General features: G+C 44.0%; 1 protein-coding gene across 6 annotated transcripts in view; it reads left to right on the top strand.

Moving 5' to 3' along the window:
* The window catches only part of LOC121545029 (palmitoyltransferase ZDHHC14-like), a 109,463-nt gene that overhangs the window by 77,227 nt on the left and 13,558 nt on the right, over positions 1-18,678 (top strand). For all 6 annotated transcript variants that reach the window (XM_041855371.2, XM_041855370.2, XM_041855367.2 and 3 more), the window contains 5 exons: positions 243-398; positions 4,228-4,365; positions 5,611-5,659; positions 7,160-7,262; positions 10,203-10,312. In XM_041855371.2, coding sequence (XP_041711305.1) covers positions 243-398; positions 4,228-4,365; positions 5,611-5,659; positions 7,160-7,262; positions 10,203-10,312 — 556 coding nt within the window. The remainder of the gene's footprint in view (positions 1-242; positions 399-4,227; positions 4,366-5,610; positions 5,660-7,159; positions 7,263-10,202; positions 10,313-18,678) is intronic.

Here is an 18,678-nt window from a genome sequence, read left to right on the forward strand (position 1 = left end):
TTCACTTTGGTTCCTGTAGAGACTAGTATGGACGTAGACCCTGTACCGCTCTACAGTGCCAGCTCTGTGCTGGATAGTAGTACCCTCCCATGCTGTGTAACTAGCCAACTCTTCAATAGCATCATTTGACATGACAATGAATGAGGCTAGGATTACAGCGTATTGTTTGCCAAAAGTAGCACACTGCAATTTAATTTCCATGCGATTTAAGGCTAATGATACCCCCTTCTTCTCCCTGACAGACGTAGCCAATGGTTCCAGTTCGGGGTACCGGCCGCCCCCCAGGACGAGAGAGGTGGTCATCAATGGGCAGACAGTCAAGCTCAAGTACTGCTTCACCTGTAAGATCTTCAGACCACCGCGTGCCTCTCACTGCAGCCTTTGTGACAACTGTGTCGGTAAGTCATATTGTTAGGACCACACACATGCTGGGAGGGTGGGCGGACTGAAGGTGAAGTGGATGTGTGTTTGCTTGTGTGTGCTTATCTATTTGTATGTCCCTTTTTGTTTGTGTGCTCTGCATGTACACTTGGCTAAAAGCTATGTCATGTCACAGGGATATCTCTCCATAGGAATGTTTAATAGAGTTATCTACTGCTAGGGTGTTCCACAGATCAACCATGGGCCTTCCAGCCTCCCCTCCAGGCCCACCTGAGACTCGGTGAGCACTGCTCAGCCTCCCTTCTGTTGTGTTTGCCTGTCCTGTTCCCAGAGATGGTTCCCATATGGCCAGGGATTTATTGGCTCATTAATGCCTCGCAGAGCCGAGGAAGATAGATGATATAACCTTTATTATGAGAACAGAATCCCCCCCCCCCACTCCCTGTTTCATAACTCACTATGTGAATCACCCACCGTGGCGTGTTCTGTTGTACCCACTGAACAACAACTTTCTCGGCTTCCTTCTCTAGCTCCCTCTATCCATTCTTCTCCACCCACCTGCAGTGCACCCTGTCTCTCCTATCCCCTCTTTCTGTCATTCTGACTGTGGCAGAGAAACGGGCCACTCCCCGAGGTAATGGAGGAAGAAACAGGAGGATTTGCTTCTCTCTCTTCCACGTGAGCAGTGAGCCTGCTCTCTAGGCTTCTTCTCTCTCTGTCTGGCCTGCCTGAGATTCAATGACTGGCCTAGGGTTCTTCTCAACCTCCTCGACACAGAACACATGGCTGTGAGGAGAGGCCCTGCCAACTCCTCTCTTCCTCTCCTCCTCTACCCAGCTCCCATCCACTAATACCTCCTCATAACATTCTCTGTTTGTTTTTCTCTCTTCCATAAGCTTCTCTCCCAGTTCCCTGATACAGCATGCAAATGATTGATCATCTTGACATACACTACCGTTCAAAAGTTTGGGGTCACTTAAAATGTCCTTGTTTTCCATGAAAACATACATGAAATGAGTTTGAATAGGAAATATAGCAAAATGAATTGGAAATGTAGTCATTGTCAAGGTTAGAAATAATGATTTTATATTGAAATAATAATTGTGTCCTTCAAACTTTGCTTTCGTCAAAGAATCCTCCATTTGCAGCAATTACAGCCTTGCAGACCTTAGGCATTCTAGTTGTCAATTTGTTGAGGTAATCTGAAGAGATTTCACCCCATGCTTCCTGAAGCACCTCCCACAAGTTGGATTGGCTTGATGGGCACTTCTTACGTACCATACGGTCAAGCTGCTCCCACAACAGCTCAATAGGGTTGAGATCTGGTGACTGTGCTGGCCACTCCATTATAGACAGAATAACAGCTGACTGCTTCTTTCCTAAATAGTTCTTGCATAGTTTGGAGCTGTGCTTTGGGTCATTGTCCTGTTGTAGGAGGAAATTGGCTCCAATCAAGCGCCGTCCACAGGGTATGGCATGGCGTTGCAAAATGGAGTGATAGCCTTCCTTCTTCAAGATCCCTTTTACCCTGTACAAATCTCCCACTTTACCACCACCAAAGCACCCCCAGACTATCACATTGCCTCCACCATGCTTGACAGATGGCATCAAGCACTCCTCCAGCATCTTTTCATTTGGTCAGCGTCTGACAAATGTTCTTCTTTGTGATCCGAACACCTCAAACTTTGATTCGTCTGTCCATAACATTTTTTCACAATCTTCCTCTGTCCAATGTCTGTGTTCTTTTGCCCATCTTAATCTTTTTATTGGGCCAGTCTGAGATATGGCTTTTTCTTTGCAACTCTGCCTAGAAGGTCAGCATCCCGGAGTCGCCTCTTCACTGTTGACGTTGAGACTGGTGTTTTGCGGGTACTATTTAATGAAGCTGCCAGTTGAGGACCTGTGAGGCATCTGTTTCTCAAACTAGACACTCTAATGTATTTGTCCTCTTGCTCAGTTGTGCACCGGGGCCTCCCACTCCTCTTTCTATTCTGGTTAGAGCCAGTTTGCGCTGTTCTGTGAAGGGAGTAGTACACAGCGTTGTACGAGATCTTCAGTTTCTAGGCAATTTCTCGCATGGAATAGCCTTCATTTCTCAGAACAAGAATAAACTGACAAGTTTCAGAAGAAAGTATTTTGATTCTGGCCATTTTGAGCCTGTAATCGAACCCACAATTGCTGATGCTACAGATACTCAACTAGTCTCAAGAAGGCCAGTTGTATTGCTTCTTTAATCAGCATAACAGTTTTCAGCTGTGCTAACATAATTGCAAAAGGGTTTTCTAATGATCAATTAGCCTTTTTAAAATGAAAAACTTGGATTAGCAAACACAACGTGCCATTGGAACACAGGACTGATGGTTGCTGATAATGGGCCTCTGTACGCCTATGTAGATATTCCATTAAAAATCAGCCGTTTCCAGCTACAATAGCCATTTACAACATTAACAATGTGTACACTGTATTTCTGATCAATTTGATGTTATTTTAATGGACAAAAAAAGTATTTACACAACAGTTTAAAGCTAAGTTCTGAAATGCACCTGCCTTTTATTATATTGTGTATTTGCATGCCCAGGCATATCTTAGAGGTGTGTTGAGTGGTGTCTGAAGCAGTCAGCCTGGTAACAGTACTGAGTGGTGCCTGAAGCAGTCAGCCTGGTAACAGTACTGAGTGGTGCCTGAAGCAGTCAGCCTGGTAACAGTACTGAGTGGTGTCTGAAGCAGTCAGCCTGGTAACAGTACTGAGTGGTGTCTGAAGCAGTCAGCCTGGTAACAGTACTGAGTGGTGTCTGAAGCAGTCAGCCTGGTAACATTGAAGAGTGGTGTCTGAAGCAGTCAGCCTGGTAACAGTACTGAGTGGAGTCTGAAGCAATCAGCCTGGTAACAGTACTGAGTGGTGTCTGAATCATTCAGCCTGGTAACATTGAAGAGTGGTGTCTGAAGCAGTCAGCCTGGTAACAGTACTGAGTGGTGTCTGAAGCATTCAGCCTGGTAACATTGAAGAGTGGTGTCTGAAGCTGTCAGCCTGGTAACAGTACCAGCACATTGGACTCCACTATAATGGTCCTCTCCCACCTGTCAGCTCAAAGTCCTCACACAGTCACCAAAGTCCCTAATGGAGGTCTCATAGGATGCTATTATCCATGTGCCCACAGTACCACTCATTCACAGACCAACTAAACTCAGCAGCAGAGTTTGGATATGGGCACACAGCTTCCATGGTAGCCTCCCTCCCTCCCTCCCTCCCTCCCCTCTGTGTAATAGGTCCTATTTGAATAGGCAGCAGCAGCAGTCTGAAAGATTAACTAATCATGCCAGGGCTCAAAGGGAACGCTTACTTCCTATAATGTACATGTAATGTGGGATGTGGATCACTGCCATTATAATCACAGTTCACATTCTGCCAGGGAGGTTTAGGTAGGAGTGTGGTTAAGGAGTCAGGAAGGCACAGTGCTGTCTCTGTGTGACAGGCACTTGTAACTCAAAATCGCAACCTTTAATTTGGCATCAAGGTGGCAACAGTAAACTGTGTGTGGGCATGGTTTAAACTTGACATACTGTGTGCCTTTTGTACCTGCAGCCAGCTTCCTCTCACTGGCAGGTTGGCAGTGCCTCAAAGCTATAGTAAACTCTATGTTAATATTCCAGCTACAGCTTATGTCATTCTCTCTTTTTCTCTCTCTCATTATTTCTCTCTGTCGTTCTCTCTCTTTCTTTGCCACGCTCTCTGTCATTCTATCTCGCTCTCTCTGGACCCTCCCATTTTCCCGCTGTGTGTTTCTTTCCCAAGCATTGTTACACTTGCTTAATGTGTCTTTAATGCAAGTCTCTCTCTCTCCGCAGAGCGTTTCGACCACCACTGTCCCTGGGTGGGGAACTGTGTTGGGAAGAGGAACTACCGTTTCTTCTACATGTTCATCCTCTCCCTCTCCTTCCTCACAATCTTTATCTTCGCCTTTGTCATCACACACGTCATCCTGCGTAAGTAGTGGCCAATAAAGAGCACACACACACACCTCTTCCTCTTCATCTGATCCTGGTTGTGTTGGAGCAGCCAGCCAGCAGGCTGTAAGTGGGCGTTGTGAAGCCCAGCAGTATTATGGCTCCTTACCATCCCCCCAAGTGTGAGCAGATAGTGGACTTCTGATGTGTGTGGGTGGGTGGGTGGGTGGGTGGGTTGGTGGATGGGAGAGTGGGTGGGAGAGTGGGTGGATGTGTGCTGGGCTGGGAAAACAAACAGAAGAAAATAAAGACACATTAACCAACAGAGAATACTCTTTTCACTTCATGTTTCTTTTGTATCCTTCTCTAGATTGTGAAATATTGACTTTGTGGGCATGGGTGAAATAGAAATAGTGGTCTCCTTCTTTCAGAGAAGTCTGCTCTGTTTACAATGTTTTAGATTGAGTCTGCCCCCATCTCTACAGCAAGGTTAACACGCCTCTCTCCTGTACAGCCGATATAATTACAGTCGTCCTCTCAGAGGAACTGTGAAGGGTACCTAGCTAGAAACACCTGTCACTGTTATGGATAAGATGAGAAACATGGGGATCAATATGTCTCTGGTGACCGAATTGGGCTAGACGGCCATATTGGATTGTGCTCCCTCTCTATCCTCCCTTTCCCAGATGGCAGTTCAAATGTAATGGCAATTAAAGTGGGTGTGCTCTGTCTGGCTCAGCCTCGGCATACTTGCTGACCTCGCCCATTTGGTTTGAATAGAGAAGCTAAGTGTTTATGGCATATGATATCCAATCCACCCTGCATTATTCTGTGTAGACCTAGGCACACTGAAGGCGTATCACTCTGTTAGGTGCCAATACAGGCAGGTGCCCTCCCTTCTGCTGCGCTCGGCACATTCATAAACCTAGCCTATTAGTCAAAGCATTTCACTGTAGACTGACGGTGTTGTCTCTTTTTGAGAGAGGCTGTCACTCCCTAGCATTGTGTGAGATTCAGATATTGTAGGTGTTTAGTGGTTTGACCTTCATACTGGTATGTTGTATGTTGTCAGCTTTGAGGGTATTAGGCCTTATCCCCTACCAGCCTACAGTACATCTGGCTTAGCTCCATTCAAAGCCAAGCTCTGTGGCTGACCTAATTGCCAGCCATGATTCACAGCTAATTTGTCAGTGATATGATAGCGAGGAATCGGATTAAAGACGGGTTTTTTTTTGTTGAAAGTTTTTAACTGTCATTAAACTCTCCTCTTGTCTCTCTCTGCAGGATCCCATCAACATGGGTTCCTCAACACACTCAAAGACAGTCCTGCCAGATATCCTTTCTCACAATAGTGATCTATATGCAAATTGTGTGTGTGCATGTATCATGTTACCCTTGATGTCAGGTCTGTGCCATTCCCTGGCAATTGCATTTTACCTACCACTCCCTGTCTCTGCCATGCTGTGACCTGTTCTGTTCCTTAGCTCTGCTGTGCATGACTGTTGTCCCTGATGACTCCTACTCTGAAAGGCTTACATGACACGCAACAGGTGCCTCTGTCTCCCTGTCTTTCTCTCTCCCTCCATCCCTCCTCATCTACAGTATATCTCTCTGTACAGTATTTCTCTCCTTCCATCCTCCCTCAGCGGTGCTGCGTTCCAAACAGCAGGATTTGTCATGTCGTGTCCTCCCAGAGGTTGACAGCTGCCTGGGGTGGAGAGGACAAGGAGGGTGACTCTAGCTGACCCTGTGGTTGACCCTGTTGTTACTACTGTTCAAAAGACTGCAGAAGCTAGCTAACCCATAGTCTCTGCGCAACAGTTCTGAGAACAATTTGGGGCGAGAAGTGTTTTTTTCCCCCCTGGTCACATGTCACATGGATGTATTTTTAGAATGCTTTTTAGTTACAAATCGTCTTATGTAAAGCCTCACTATTGCGCTTTTCTACAACTATTCTGTAACCTCTATTAATGTGAGGTCATAGGAAAGACGGTGTCTCTAGTCACCCCTCCATGCCGCTTATCCATCAGACGACTGTAGACTGTATTCTCCAATTCAGAGTGTCTCCAATAAGCTGCCAGCCAGGCTGCTTGATGTGCGAGTGTCTGTCTCTCTGTCTGCAGGGCTTCATTTGTCTGTGTAGGCATGCTGCTACTCTCTCCTCTCTCAGCGAGATAAGGAGCACGTCGCGCCTGCTGGTGAGGAACCGCGTGGCGGGCTCAGCTGATAACACAGCAGCCTAATGTCGTACAGCAGCACAGAGCTTTAAAAAGGCAGGCAGGGGAATGAGGCCTGATAACATCTCACCAGTCTCCTGAATGTGAATGATGACCTATGCTTGTCCTTGAGAGAGAGAGAGGGGTTGGCATGAAAAAGTAATCCTGGAGTAGAGTGTCATTTGATTAACTCTGTCCTGCCCGATGTCAGTAAGCCTCTGTGTCTGTATGTGCATGCAAGGCTGGCACAGGACAGAATGACAGGAAGCCCAAGGGACGCACGGTTGCATAACTCCTCTCACTCTGATCTACCACTGTTCCTAATTCTGATCCTGCTCTTTGATGCTACTGTTCCACTGTACTACCACTGCTGTTTTCAGTCAAATGGACAGAAGGCCAGGACAGGCATTAGCAGAAGGTCAATCCATAGCTGTTGGTATAATGTTTAGGCCTATGTCCTTTCCTATGCTCTGCGTTTGTTTGGTGTGCGTATGTGAGGGAAAGAGAGCAGATGTGTTTTTGTCTCTCTCTGTCAATAAGAGCGTGCAGGTATTATCTTACTCAGCTGTAACATATTGACTGTGTGTGTCTCCGATATTCCTTAACCCATTGGTCACTGTGCTGGAGGTGGTGGTGTGTTTCTTCTCTGTCTGGTCCATAGTGGGCCTCTCTGGGTTCCACACATACCTGATCAGTTCCAACCAGACCACAAACGAAGATGTGAGTACATGTACACAACACACACACACACTGCGTCACAAGTTAAGAGGATTGGTAGGTGTTTAAGTGCTGAAGTTATTGTCTGTAAGACATCCAGTACCTGCAGGGTTCCTCCATTCCCCCAGCCTTCTTCTGTCTCCTACCAGATTACACATATACACTACTAAACCCCCAGCCTTCTTCTGTCTCCTACCAGATTACACATATACACTACTAAACCCCCAGCCTTCTTCTGTCTCCTACCAGATTACACATATACACTACTAAACCCCCCAGCCTTCTTCTGTCTCCCTACCAGATTACACATATACACTACTAAACCCCCCAGCCTTCTTCTGTCTCCTACCAGATTACACATATACACTACTAAACCCCCAGCCTTCTTCTGTCTCCTACCAGATTACACATATACACTACTAAACCCCCAGCCTTCTTCTGTCTCCTACCAGATTACACATATACACTACTAAACCCACAGCCTTCTTCTGTCTCCTACCAGATTACACATATACACTACTAAACCCACAGCCTTCTTCTGTCTCCTACCAGATTACACATATACACTACTAAACCCCCAGCCTTCTTCTGTCTCCTACCAGATTACACATATACACTACTAAACCCACAGCCTTCTTCTGTCTCCTACCAGATTACACATATACACTACTAAACCCCCAGCCTTCTTCTGTCTCCTACCAGATTACACATATACACTACTAAACCCCCAGCCTTCTTCTGTCTCCTACCAGATTACACATATACACTACTAAACCCCCAGCCTTCTTCTGTCTCCTACCAGATTACACATATACACTACTAAACCCCCAGCCTTCTTCTGTCTCCTACCAGATTACACATATACACTACTAAACCCCCAGCCTTCTTCTGTCTCCTACCAGATTACACACATACACTACTAAACCCCCAGCCTTCTTCTGTCTCCTACCATATTACACATATACACTACTAAACCCACAGCCTTCTTCTGTCTCCTACCAGATTACACACATACACTACTAAACCCCCAGCCTTCTTCTGTCTCCTACCAGATTACACATATACACTACTAAACCCCCAGCCTTCTTCTGTCTCCTACCATATTACACATATACACTACTAAACCCACAGCCTTCTTCTGTCTCCTACCAGATTACACATATACACTACTAAACCCCCAGCCTTCTTCTGTCTCCTACCAGATTACACATATACACTACTAAACCCACAGCCTTCTTCTGTCTCCTACCAGATTACACATATACACTACTAAACCCCCAGCCTTCTTCTGTCTCCTACCAGATTACACATATACACTACTAAACCCCCAGCCTTCTTCTGTCTCCTACCAGATTACACATATACACTACTAAACCCCCAGCCTTCTTCTGTCTTCTACCAGATTACACATATACACTACTAAACCCCCAGCCTTCTTCTGTCTCCTACCAGATTACACATATACACTACTAAACCCCCCAGCCTTCTTCTGTCTCCTACCAGATTACACACATACACTACTAAACCCCCAGCCTTCTTCTGTCTCCTACCATATTACACATATACACTACTAAACCCACAGCCTTCTTCTGTCTCCTACCAGATTACACACATACACTACTAAACCCCCAGCCTTCTTCTGTCTCCTACCAGATTACACATATACACTACTAAACCCCCAGCCTTCTTCTGTCTCCTACCATATTACACATATACACTACTAAACCCCCAGCCTTCTTCTGTCTCCTACCAGATTACACACATACACTACTAAACCCCCAGCCTTCTTCTGTCTCCTACCAGATTACACATATACACTACTAAACCCCAGCCTTCTTCTGTCTCCTACCAGATTACACATATACACTACTAAACTCCCAGCCTTCTCCTGTCTCCTACCACATATACACTACTAAACCCCCAGCCTTCTTGTGTCTCCTACCAGATTACACATATACACTACTAAACTCCCAGCCTTATTCTGTCTCCTACCAGATTACACATATACACTACAAAACTCCCAGCCTTCTCCTGTCTCCTACCACATATACACTACTAAACCCCCAGCCTTCTCCTGTCGCCTACCAGATTACACATATACACTACTAAACCCCCAGCCTTCTCCTGTCTCCTACCAGATTACACATATACACTACTAAACTCCCAGCCTTCTTCTGTCCCCTACCAGATTACACATATACACTACTAAACCCCCAGCCTTCTCCTGTCTCCTACCAGATTACACATATACACTACTAAACCCCCAGCCTTCTTCTGTCTCCTACCAGATTACACATATACACTACTAAACCCCCAGCCTTCTGCTGTCTCCTACCACATAGACACTACTAAACCCCCAGCCTTCTGCTGTCTCCTACCACATAGACACTACTAAACCCCCAGCCTTCTGCTGTCTCCTACCACATATACACTACTAAACCCCCAGCCTTCTCCTGTCTCCTACCAGATTACACATATACACCATTAAACCCCCTAGCCGTCTCCTGTCTCCTACCAAATAGACACTACTAAACCCCCAGCCTTCTCCTGTCTCCTACCAGATTACACATAGACACCATTAAACCCCTAGCCGTCTCCTGTCTCCTACCAAATAGACACTACTAAACCCCCAGCCTTCTCCTGTCTCCTACCAGATTACACATAGACACTACTAGACCCAGGCAGCAAGTAGAGTTTTTCCTCTAGAGGATAGATGGTTGAGTGGAAGACAGCCAGATCTCTTAGCTTTGACCTCATTTATTTCCAAGCAGTTTGCCTCATCACTCACCACTGTAGAGCTGCTTGTCTGGGACATTAGTTACACACAGACAGAAAAAACAGAAAGTTCCCCTGAACAAAAGTCTAAGAAAATGGATCTTTCTTTTTTAAAGTTTTAACCGCTCCATCACCGCACTGACTGTGACTGTTGTGTTTCTGTTTCAGATAAAAGGGTTGTGGTCGTCTAAAAGAGGGAAAGGTAATTATAACCCCTACAGCTACGGAAACATATTCACCAACTGCTGCCAGGCACTGTGTGGACCCCTACCACCCAGGTAAGGACGGGCCTGTGTGTGTGTGCTTGCGTGTGGTATTCTGGCATAATTTTTTTAGTTACTCAAAATGTAACATATGGCCAGGGTTTGGTAGGTTACTTTCTAAATGTAATCAGTTATTTACTATTTACCTGTCCAAAATTGTAATTGGTAATGTAACTTTTGAATTACACAAACCCCGTAATGTAATCTGATAACTTTTGATGACTTTCCTATTAAAGCCCCCATGCAGTCTTTGTAATTGTATTTTTGCATCACTCTATGTCTAATACATCACTGTGTTTATTTTATGAAAATAGCTCCAAAATATATATTTCTTTATCATTTATTTCCCTGAGCCTCTTTTAGCCTTTGACATGCTCAGTCTGATCGTGTGGGCGTTAGGAAACCAATCTGAAGATGTTTACATACACATCCCTGATTGGCTGATAGGATGGTCAAGAGCCCACCCCCTTACCCAGATGAACAGTCATTGGTCTATTATAATCCGATCATTGTGATGTCATGATGTGGGCCAAAAGTTCCATCCTGAGCAGGCTGAAATTCCAGGCATTCTTTTTCATACAGCTCTTACATAAAAAGGCCACTGTCATAATTTTCACCATTTCAGAGTGTTATTTGAACTTCATAGTGTTGAAATTTGTTTTTAACTGCACTGCCCCTTTAAGATTCATTAGAAGAAGACAAAAAGGATCCATCAAACACATTTGGTGTGTCATCATAGTGGTCTCTGACTTGTGATCAGACTCACTCAGGTGAAAAAAAATGTGTTTTTCCCATCACTGTAATTTCCTGCATTGTCAGAAAGCTAAAATAGGCCCATCACACAGAGCTTATCATGATGTCGCAAGACTGGAGAGCTGTTGCCTGCTGTGAAATCATCTCATTCAGACCTCTGATAGTACAGAGGATTTCAGCACCTCCCAGTGAGATCAAACTATGCAGATGGATAACAGATGTAGTAATCATTGTAGCTATAAAGTCTTTGCCAGTCATGGATTTGTTGCTTATTAACTGGTCTCATTCAACACTTCATAGCTGAAACCCCGTTCCGTGACTATTTAGACCTATGGTCTCCTTCTGTCCCACTCCCAACACCCTATGTGCCTCCCCTCACATTCTACACACTCTCTCTGTGGTGAAGGTGCTGGTTCTTCACACACTCTCAGCCTAGATAGCCTCTATCTCCCCTTATCTTTACAGTCCAGTTTTCCCCTCTCTGACGAGACAACACAACACGCAGCAGCTCCTCTGTGGCTTGACTGTGGTTAACTCGAAGGCTCCATTTCAAATAGCACCCTATTTCCTATGTAGTGTACTACTTTGACCAGGGCATAGGCATAGGGTTCTGGTCAAAAGTAGTGCCCTATATAGGGAATAGGGTGCCATTTGGGACACATATAAAGGCATGGTACAGTGCGTCAGTAGCAGGTCATTAACAGTGAGACAAGACAGTCTCTCCTAGGTAAAACACATGTACAGACAAGGGGGAAACGGGATAAACAGGGCAGAGTGGTTAGAGGCTTTTAGTCCTGGGCTTGTCAGTGTGTTTTACTGCACTCTGTGTGAGAGTCCCAACCCAGCCTCCACTGCCCACAGCATTACTCACTGGTAATGACTCTCCTGGGTGGCGGTCCTCAATGGGCAGGTGGTGGGCAAGGGGGGCGGAGTGAGTGTGTGTGTGTGTATGTGTTTGTTTGTGCATGTACATTCTGTTTGTCTTCTTCAGTTCACCTCCACTGAATTCCTGTAAGAGACTGGCTATCTCAGAGTCAACAGGCTCTCTGTTACTGATTACCCTACACACACACACACACACACACACACACACACACACACACACACACACACACAGGCCTCCCTCAGAGCTGTGTTTCCACTGGAAGAGTTGTTTGTATTCAGTTAGAGCTGAGCTGTGTCACTGTTTCATATCAACACAAAGCCCCTCCATATTGATGAATGGATGTTATCACACACGGTTAGTCCATGACTTAGTCTCTCTATGTGCTTACACATAATCACACACACCCTTATACAAACACACGTACACACTCAGACACACATACATGCTCAGACACACACACACACACACACACACAACACTATAAGACAATCATGTTGCTTAACCTCAGCAGGTTCCTGCCTAACCAGCTATGTCTCAGCCCAGCAAATGTAGTGATAGAACAGAAATAATGATTCACTCCGCTGATCTTTGCATGACCTCTATGACTGATTACCAAGAGGAGTGCCTGCATACAGAGTGAAACATTAGGCACAACACAACTCTCCCCTTCTGGGGTTCTCTGGTGTCTGTCTATGGCAGCTGTGAAGTTTTGGCCCTCCTATTCTTTCACAATATTGACTCTCAGAAAGTCATTTCCTCTGTATTCTGCATCCTGTTAACATCGAGTTACATTGTGTAAGGATATCTGCCAATGATTGAAATTAGAGTATTCAAGGAAATCAAAGCATTTCATTTACAAAATCTCTGTTTAAGTGTAGTTGTTTTGGCAGGATCACTGCAAAATAAATATACCGTTTCAGCCTTGCTTCAAAGGACGGTATTGAAATAGACTTGGACCTAAGCCTGATTCATTTGTCGAGGAAGTAGGACCCTATAAAATCAGTTTTTATTTTTTACCTGATTTTGTTTAGTTTTCAGGTTTTCCCTCTCAAAATGACACTTTTTAAATAGGAAAACAACAAAATGGGATGTTCTAAGTCCATAACAATGCTTAAACCACATCAGGATACCACTTTTGAGGTCTGGGAAAAATGGAAGAAATCTTAATTTTTTGGTGTAGTTACCCTTTAATGTAAGTGCCCACCAGCAAGCACTCAGAGTTTTCAAAACTGGCCACTGGATTGATGCAAATAATCATGATATCATTCTGCCAGGTAGGCGTAGGCTACTTTGTAGTTAACATTTCATTGAGAAGGTTTTTAGGAAAGCCTTTCCATCTCTACCAGAAGAAGGTATAAGCATCATCGCTATATGCTACACAAAGTGTGGACTTTGATGGACTGTTGTTTCAACTTGATAGCTTCTTCTTGAGAAATGGATGATGACACACACAACTCATTTTAGACTTTCACTTTCTCTTCAGTATCTCAGCAGTGTCTACTTGACGTGTGATTGATCATTAATTAGATGGATGGCTAATACAATACTGCTCACCTACAGTTGAAGTCAGAGGTTTACATACACCTTAGCCAAATACATTTAAACTCAGTTTCTCACAATTCCTGACCATTAATCCAAGTAAAAATTCCCTGTCTTAGGTCAGTTGGGATCACCACCTTATTTTAAGAATGTGAAATGTCAGAATAATAGTAGAGAGAATGATTTATTTCAGCTTTTAGTTCTTTCATCACATTCCCAGTGGGTCAGAAGTTTACATACACTCAATTAGTATTTAGTAGCATTGCCTTTAAATTGTTTAACTTGGGTCAAACGTTTCGGGTAGCCTTCCACAAGCTTCCCACAATAAATTGGGAACCTCCTGACAGAGCTAGTGTAACTGAGTCAGGTTTGTAGGCCTCCTTGCTCGCACACGCTTTTTCAGTTCTGCCCACAAATGTTCTATAGGATTTGTGATGGCCACTCCAATACCTTGACTTTGTTGTCCTTAAGCCATTTTGCCACAACTTTGGAAGTATGCTTGGGGTCATTGTCCATTTGGAAGACCCATTTGCGACCAAGCTTTAATTTCCTGACTGATGTCTTGAGATGTTGCTTCAATATATCCACATAATTTTTCCTTCCTCATGATGCCATCTATTTTGTGACATGCACCAGTCCCTCCTGCAGCAAAGCACCCCCACAGCATGATGCTGCCACCCCCGTGCTTCACGGTTGGGATGGTGTTCTTCGGCTAGCAACCATCCCCCTTTTTCTTCCAAACATAACGATGGTCATTATGGCCAAACAATTATATTTTTGTTTAATCAGACCAGAGGACATTTCTCCAAAAAGTACGATCTTTGTCCCCATGTGCAGTTGCAAACCGTAGTCTGGCTTTTTTATGGCGGTTTTGGAGCAGTGGCTTCTTCCTTGCTGAGCAGCCTTTCAGGTTATGTCGATATAGGACTTGTTTTACTGTGGATATAGATACTTTTGTACCTGTTTCCTCCAGCATCTTCACAAGGTCCTTTGCTGTTGTTCTGGGATTGATTTGCACTTTTCGCACCAAAGTACGTTCATCTCTAGGAGACAGAACGCGTCTCCTTCCTATGCGGTATGACGGCTGCGTAGTCCCATGGTGTTTATAGTTGCGTACTATTGTTTGTACAGATGAACGTGGTACCTTCAGGCGTTTGGAAATTGCTCACAAGGATGAACCAGACTTGTGTAGGTCTACCATTTTTTCCCCCACTGGCTATAAGGTGAATGCACCTATTTGTAAGTCGCTCTGGATAAGAGCGTCTGCTAAATGACGTAAATGTAAATGTCTTGGCTGATTTCTTTTGATTTTCCCATGATGTCAAGCAAAGAGGCACTTAGTTTGAAGGCAGGCCTTGAAATACATCCACAGGTACATCTTCAATTGACTCAAATTATGTCAATTAGCCTATCAGAAGCTTCTAAAGCCATGACATTTTCTGGTTTTTTCCTAGCTGTTTAAAGGCACAGTCAATTTAGTGTATGTAAACTTCTGACCCACTGGAATTGTGATACAGTGAATTATAAGTGAAATAATCTGTCTGTAAACAATTTTTTGAAAAATGACTTGTGTCATGCATAAAGTAGATGTCCTAACCGACTTGCCAAATCTATAGTTTGTTAACAAGAAATGTGTGGAGTGGTTGAAAAACTATTTTTAATGACTCCAACCTAAGTGTATGTAAACTTCCGACTTCAACTGTATGTACAGTGGGGAGAACAAGTATTTGATACACTGCCAATTTTGCAGGTTTTCCTACTTGTAGGGGTCTGTAATTTTTATCACAGGTACACTTCAACTGTGAGAGACGGAATCTAAAACAAAAATCCAGAAAATCACATTGTATGATTTTTAAGTAATTAATTTGCATTTTATTGCATGACATAAGTATTTGATCACCTACCAACCAGTAAGAATTCCGGCTCTCACAGACTTTTCTTTAAGAAGCCCTCCTGTTCTCCACTCATTACCTGTATTAACTGCACCTGTTTGAACTCGTTACCTGTATAAAAGACACCTGTCCACACACTCAATCAAACAGACTCCAACCTCTCCACGATGGCCAAGACCAGAGAGCTGTGTAAGGACATCAGGGATAAAGTTGTAGACCTGCACAAGGCTGGGATGGGCTACAGGACAATAGGCAAGCAGCTTGGTGAGAAGGCAACAACTGTTGGCGCAATTATTAGAAAATGGAAGAAGTTCAAGATGACGGTCAATCACCCTCGGTCTGGGGCTCCATGCAATATCTCACCTCGTGGGGCATCAATGATCATGAGGAAGGTGAGGGATCATCTCAGAACTACACGGCAGGACCTGGTCAATGACCTGAAGAGAGCTGGGACCACAGTCTCAAATAAAACCATTAGTAACACACTACGCCGTCATGGATTAAAATCCTGCAGCGCACGCAAGGTCCCCCTGCTTAAGCCAGCGCATGACCAGGCCCGTCTGAAGTTTGCCAATGACCATCTGGAAGATCCAGAGGAGGAATGGGAGAAGGTCATGTGGTCTGATGAGACAAAAATAGAGCTTTTTGGTCTAAACTCCACTCGCCGTGTTTGGAGGAAGAAGAAGGATGAGTACAACCCCAAGAACACCATCCCAACCGTGAAGCATGGAGGTGGAAACATCATTCTTTGGGGATGCTTTTCTGCAAAGGGGACAGGACGAATGCACTGTATTGAGGGGAGGATGGATGGGGCCATGTATCGCGAGATCTTGGCCAACAACCTCCTTCCCTCAGTAAGAGCATTGAAGATGGGTCGTGGCTGGGTCTTCCAGCATGACAACGACCCGAAACACACAGCCAGGGCAACTAAGGAGTGGCTCCGTAAGAAGCATCTCAAGGTCCTGGAGTGGCCTAGCCAGTCTCCAGACCTGAACCAAATAGAAAATCTTTGGAGGTAGCTGAAAGTCCGTATTGCCCAGCGACAGCCCCGAACCTGAAGGATCTGGAGATGGTCTGTATGGAGGAGCAGTGTGTGCAAACCTGGTCAAAACCTACAGGAAACATATGATCTCTGTAATTGCAAACAAAGGTTTCTGTACCAAATATTAAGTTCTGCTTTTCTGATGTATCAAATACTTATGTCATGCAATAAAATGCAAATGAATTACTTAAAAATCATACAATGTGATTTTCTGGATTTGGATTACAGACCTCTACATGCTTTGTAAGTAGGAAAACCTGCAAAATCGGCAGTGTATCAAATACTTGTTCTCCCCACTGTATATATATACACTACCGGTCAAAAGTTTTAGAACACCTATTTTCTACATTGTTTCAAATAACACAAATGGAATCATGTAGTAACCAAAGAAGTGTTAAACAAATCAAAATATATTTTATATTTCAGATTCTTCAAATAGCCACCCTTTGCCTTGATGACAGCTTTGCACACTCTTGGCATTCTCTCAACCAGCTTCACCTGGCATGCTTTTCCAACAGTCTTGAAGGAGATCCCACATATGCTGAGCACTTGTTGACTGCTTTTCCTTCACTTTGCCATCCGACTCATCCCAAACCATCTCAGTTGGTTTGAAGTTGGGGGATTGAGGAGGCCAGGTCATCTGATGCAGCACTCATCACTCTCCTTCTTGGTAAAATAGCCCTTACACAGCCTGGAGGTGTGTTGGGTCATTGTCCTGTTCAAAAACAAATGATAGTCACACTAAGCCCAAACCAGATTGGATGACGTATAGCTGCAGAATGCTGTGGTAGCCATGCTGGTTAAGTGTGCCTTGAATTCTAAATAAATCACAGACAGTGTCACCGGCAAAGCACCCCCACACCATAACACCTCCTCCTCCATGCTTTACGGTGGGAAATACACATGTGGAGATCATCCGTTCACCCACACCGCATCTCACAAAGACACGGCTGTTGGAACCAAAAATCTCAAATTTGGACTCCAGACCAAAGGACAAATTTCCACCTGTCTAATGTCCATTGCTCGTGTTTCTTGGCCCAAGCAAGTTTCTTCTTCTTATTTGTGACCTTTAGTAGTGGTTTCCCTGCAGCAATTTGACCATGAAGGCCTGATTCACACAGTCTCCTCTGAACAGTTGATGTTGAGATGTGTCTGTTAATTGAACTCTGTGAAGCATTTATTTGGGCTGCAATTTCTGAGGCTGGTAACTCTAATGTGCTTATCCTCTGCAGCAGAGGTAACTCTGGGTCTTCCATTCCTGTGGCGGTCCTCATGAGAGCCAGTTTCATCATAGCGCTTGATGGTTTTTGTGACTGCACTTGAAGAAACTTTAAAAGTTATTGAAATGTTCCGTATTGACTGACCTTCATGTCTTAAAGTAGTGATGGACTGTCGTTTCTCTTTGCTTATTTTAGCTGTTCTTGCCATAATGTGGACTTGGTCTTTTACCAAATAGGGCTATCTTCTGTATCTTGTCACAACACAACTGATTGGCTCAAACGCATTAAGAAAGAAAGAAATTCCACAAATTAACTTTTACCAAGGCACACCTGTTAATTGAAATGCATTCCAGGTGACTACCTCATGAAGCTGGTTGAGAGAATGCCAAGAGTGTGCAAAGCTGTAAAGGTAAAGGGTGGCTATTTGAAGAATCTCAAATATAAAATATTCTTTGATTTGTGTAACAGCTTTTTGGTTAATACATGATTCCATATGTGTTATCTCATAGTTTTGATGTCTTCACTTTTATTCTACAATGTAGAAAATAATAAAAATAAAGAAAAACCCTTGAATGAGAAGGTGTTCTAAAACTTTTGACCGGTAGTGTATACACACACGCATTCATGTGCCGTTTCAGAAAGTTGCAGGAAAATACGAATCATTTACATTTACATCATTTAGCAGACGCTCTTATCCAGAGCGACTTACAAATTGGTGCATTCAACTTATGATAGCCAGTGGGACAACCACCTTTTATTTTTTTATATATATATTTTCTTTCTTTTAGTCCTTTTTTTTATGGGTGGGTGGGGGAAGAAGGATTACTTTTATACTATTCCAGGTATTCCTTAAAGAGGTAGGGTTTCAAGTGTCTCCGGAAGGTGGTCAGTGACTCCGCTGTCCTGGCGTCGTGGGGGAGTTCACTGATGCATTTTGTTTATGTCTTATGATTATGATTAACTTTGGCAAATTAATACATTTTCTAATAAGTTCAATAAAAAAAAGTATATTGTTGAATTCCGTTTTAATGTCTGGATTCCTTGATTGT

The sequence above is a fragment of the Coregonus clupeaformis genome, chromosome 29 (assembly GCF_020615455.1).
Source record: "Coregonus clupeaformis isolate EN_2021a chromosome 29, ASM2061545v1, whole genome shotgun sequence".
In the NCBI taxonomy this organism is placed as follows: Eukaryota; Metazoa; Chordata; class Actinopteri; order Salmoniformes; family Salmonidae; genus Coregonus; species Coregonus clupeaformis.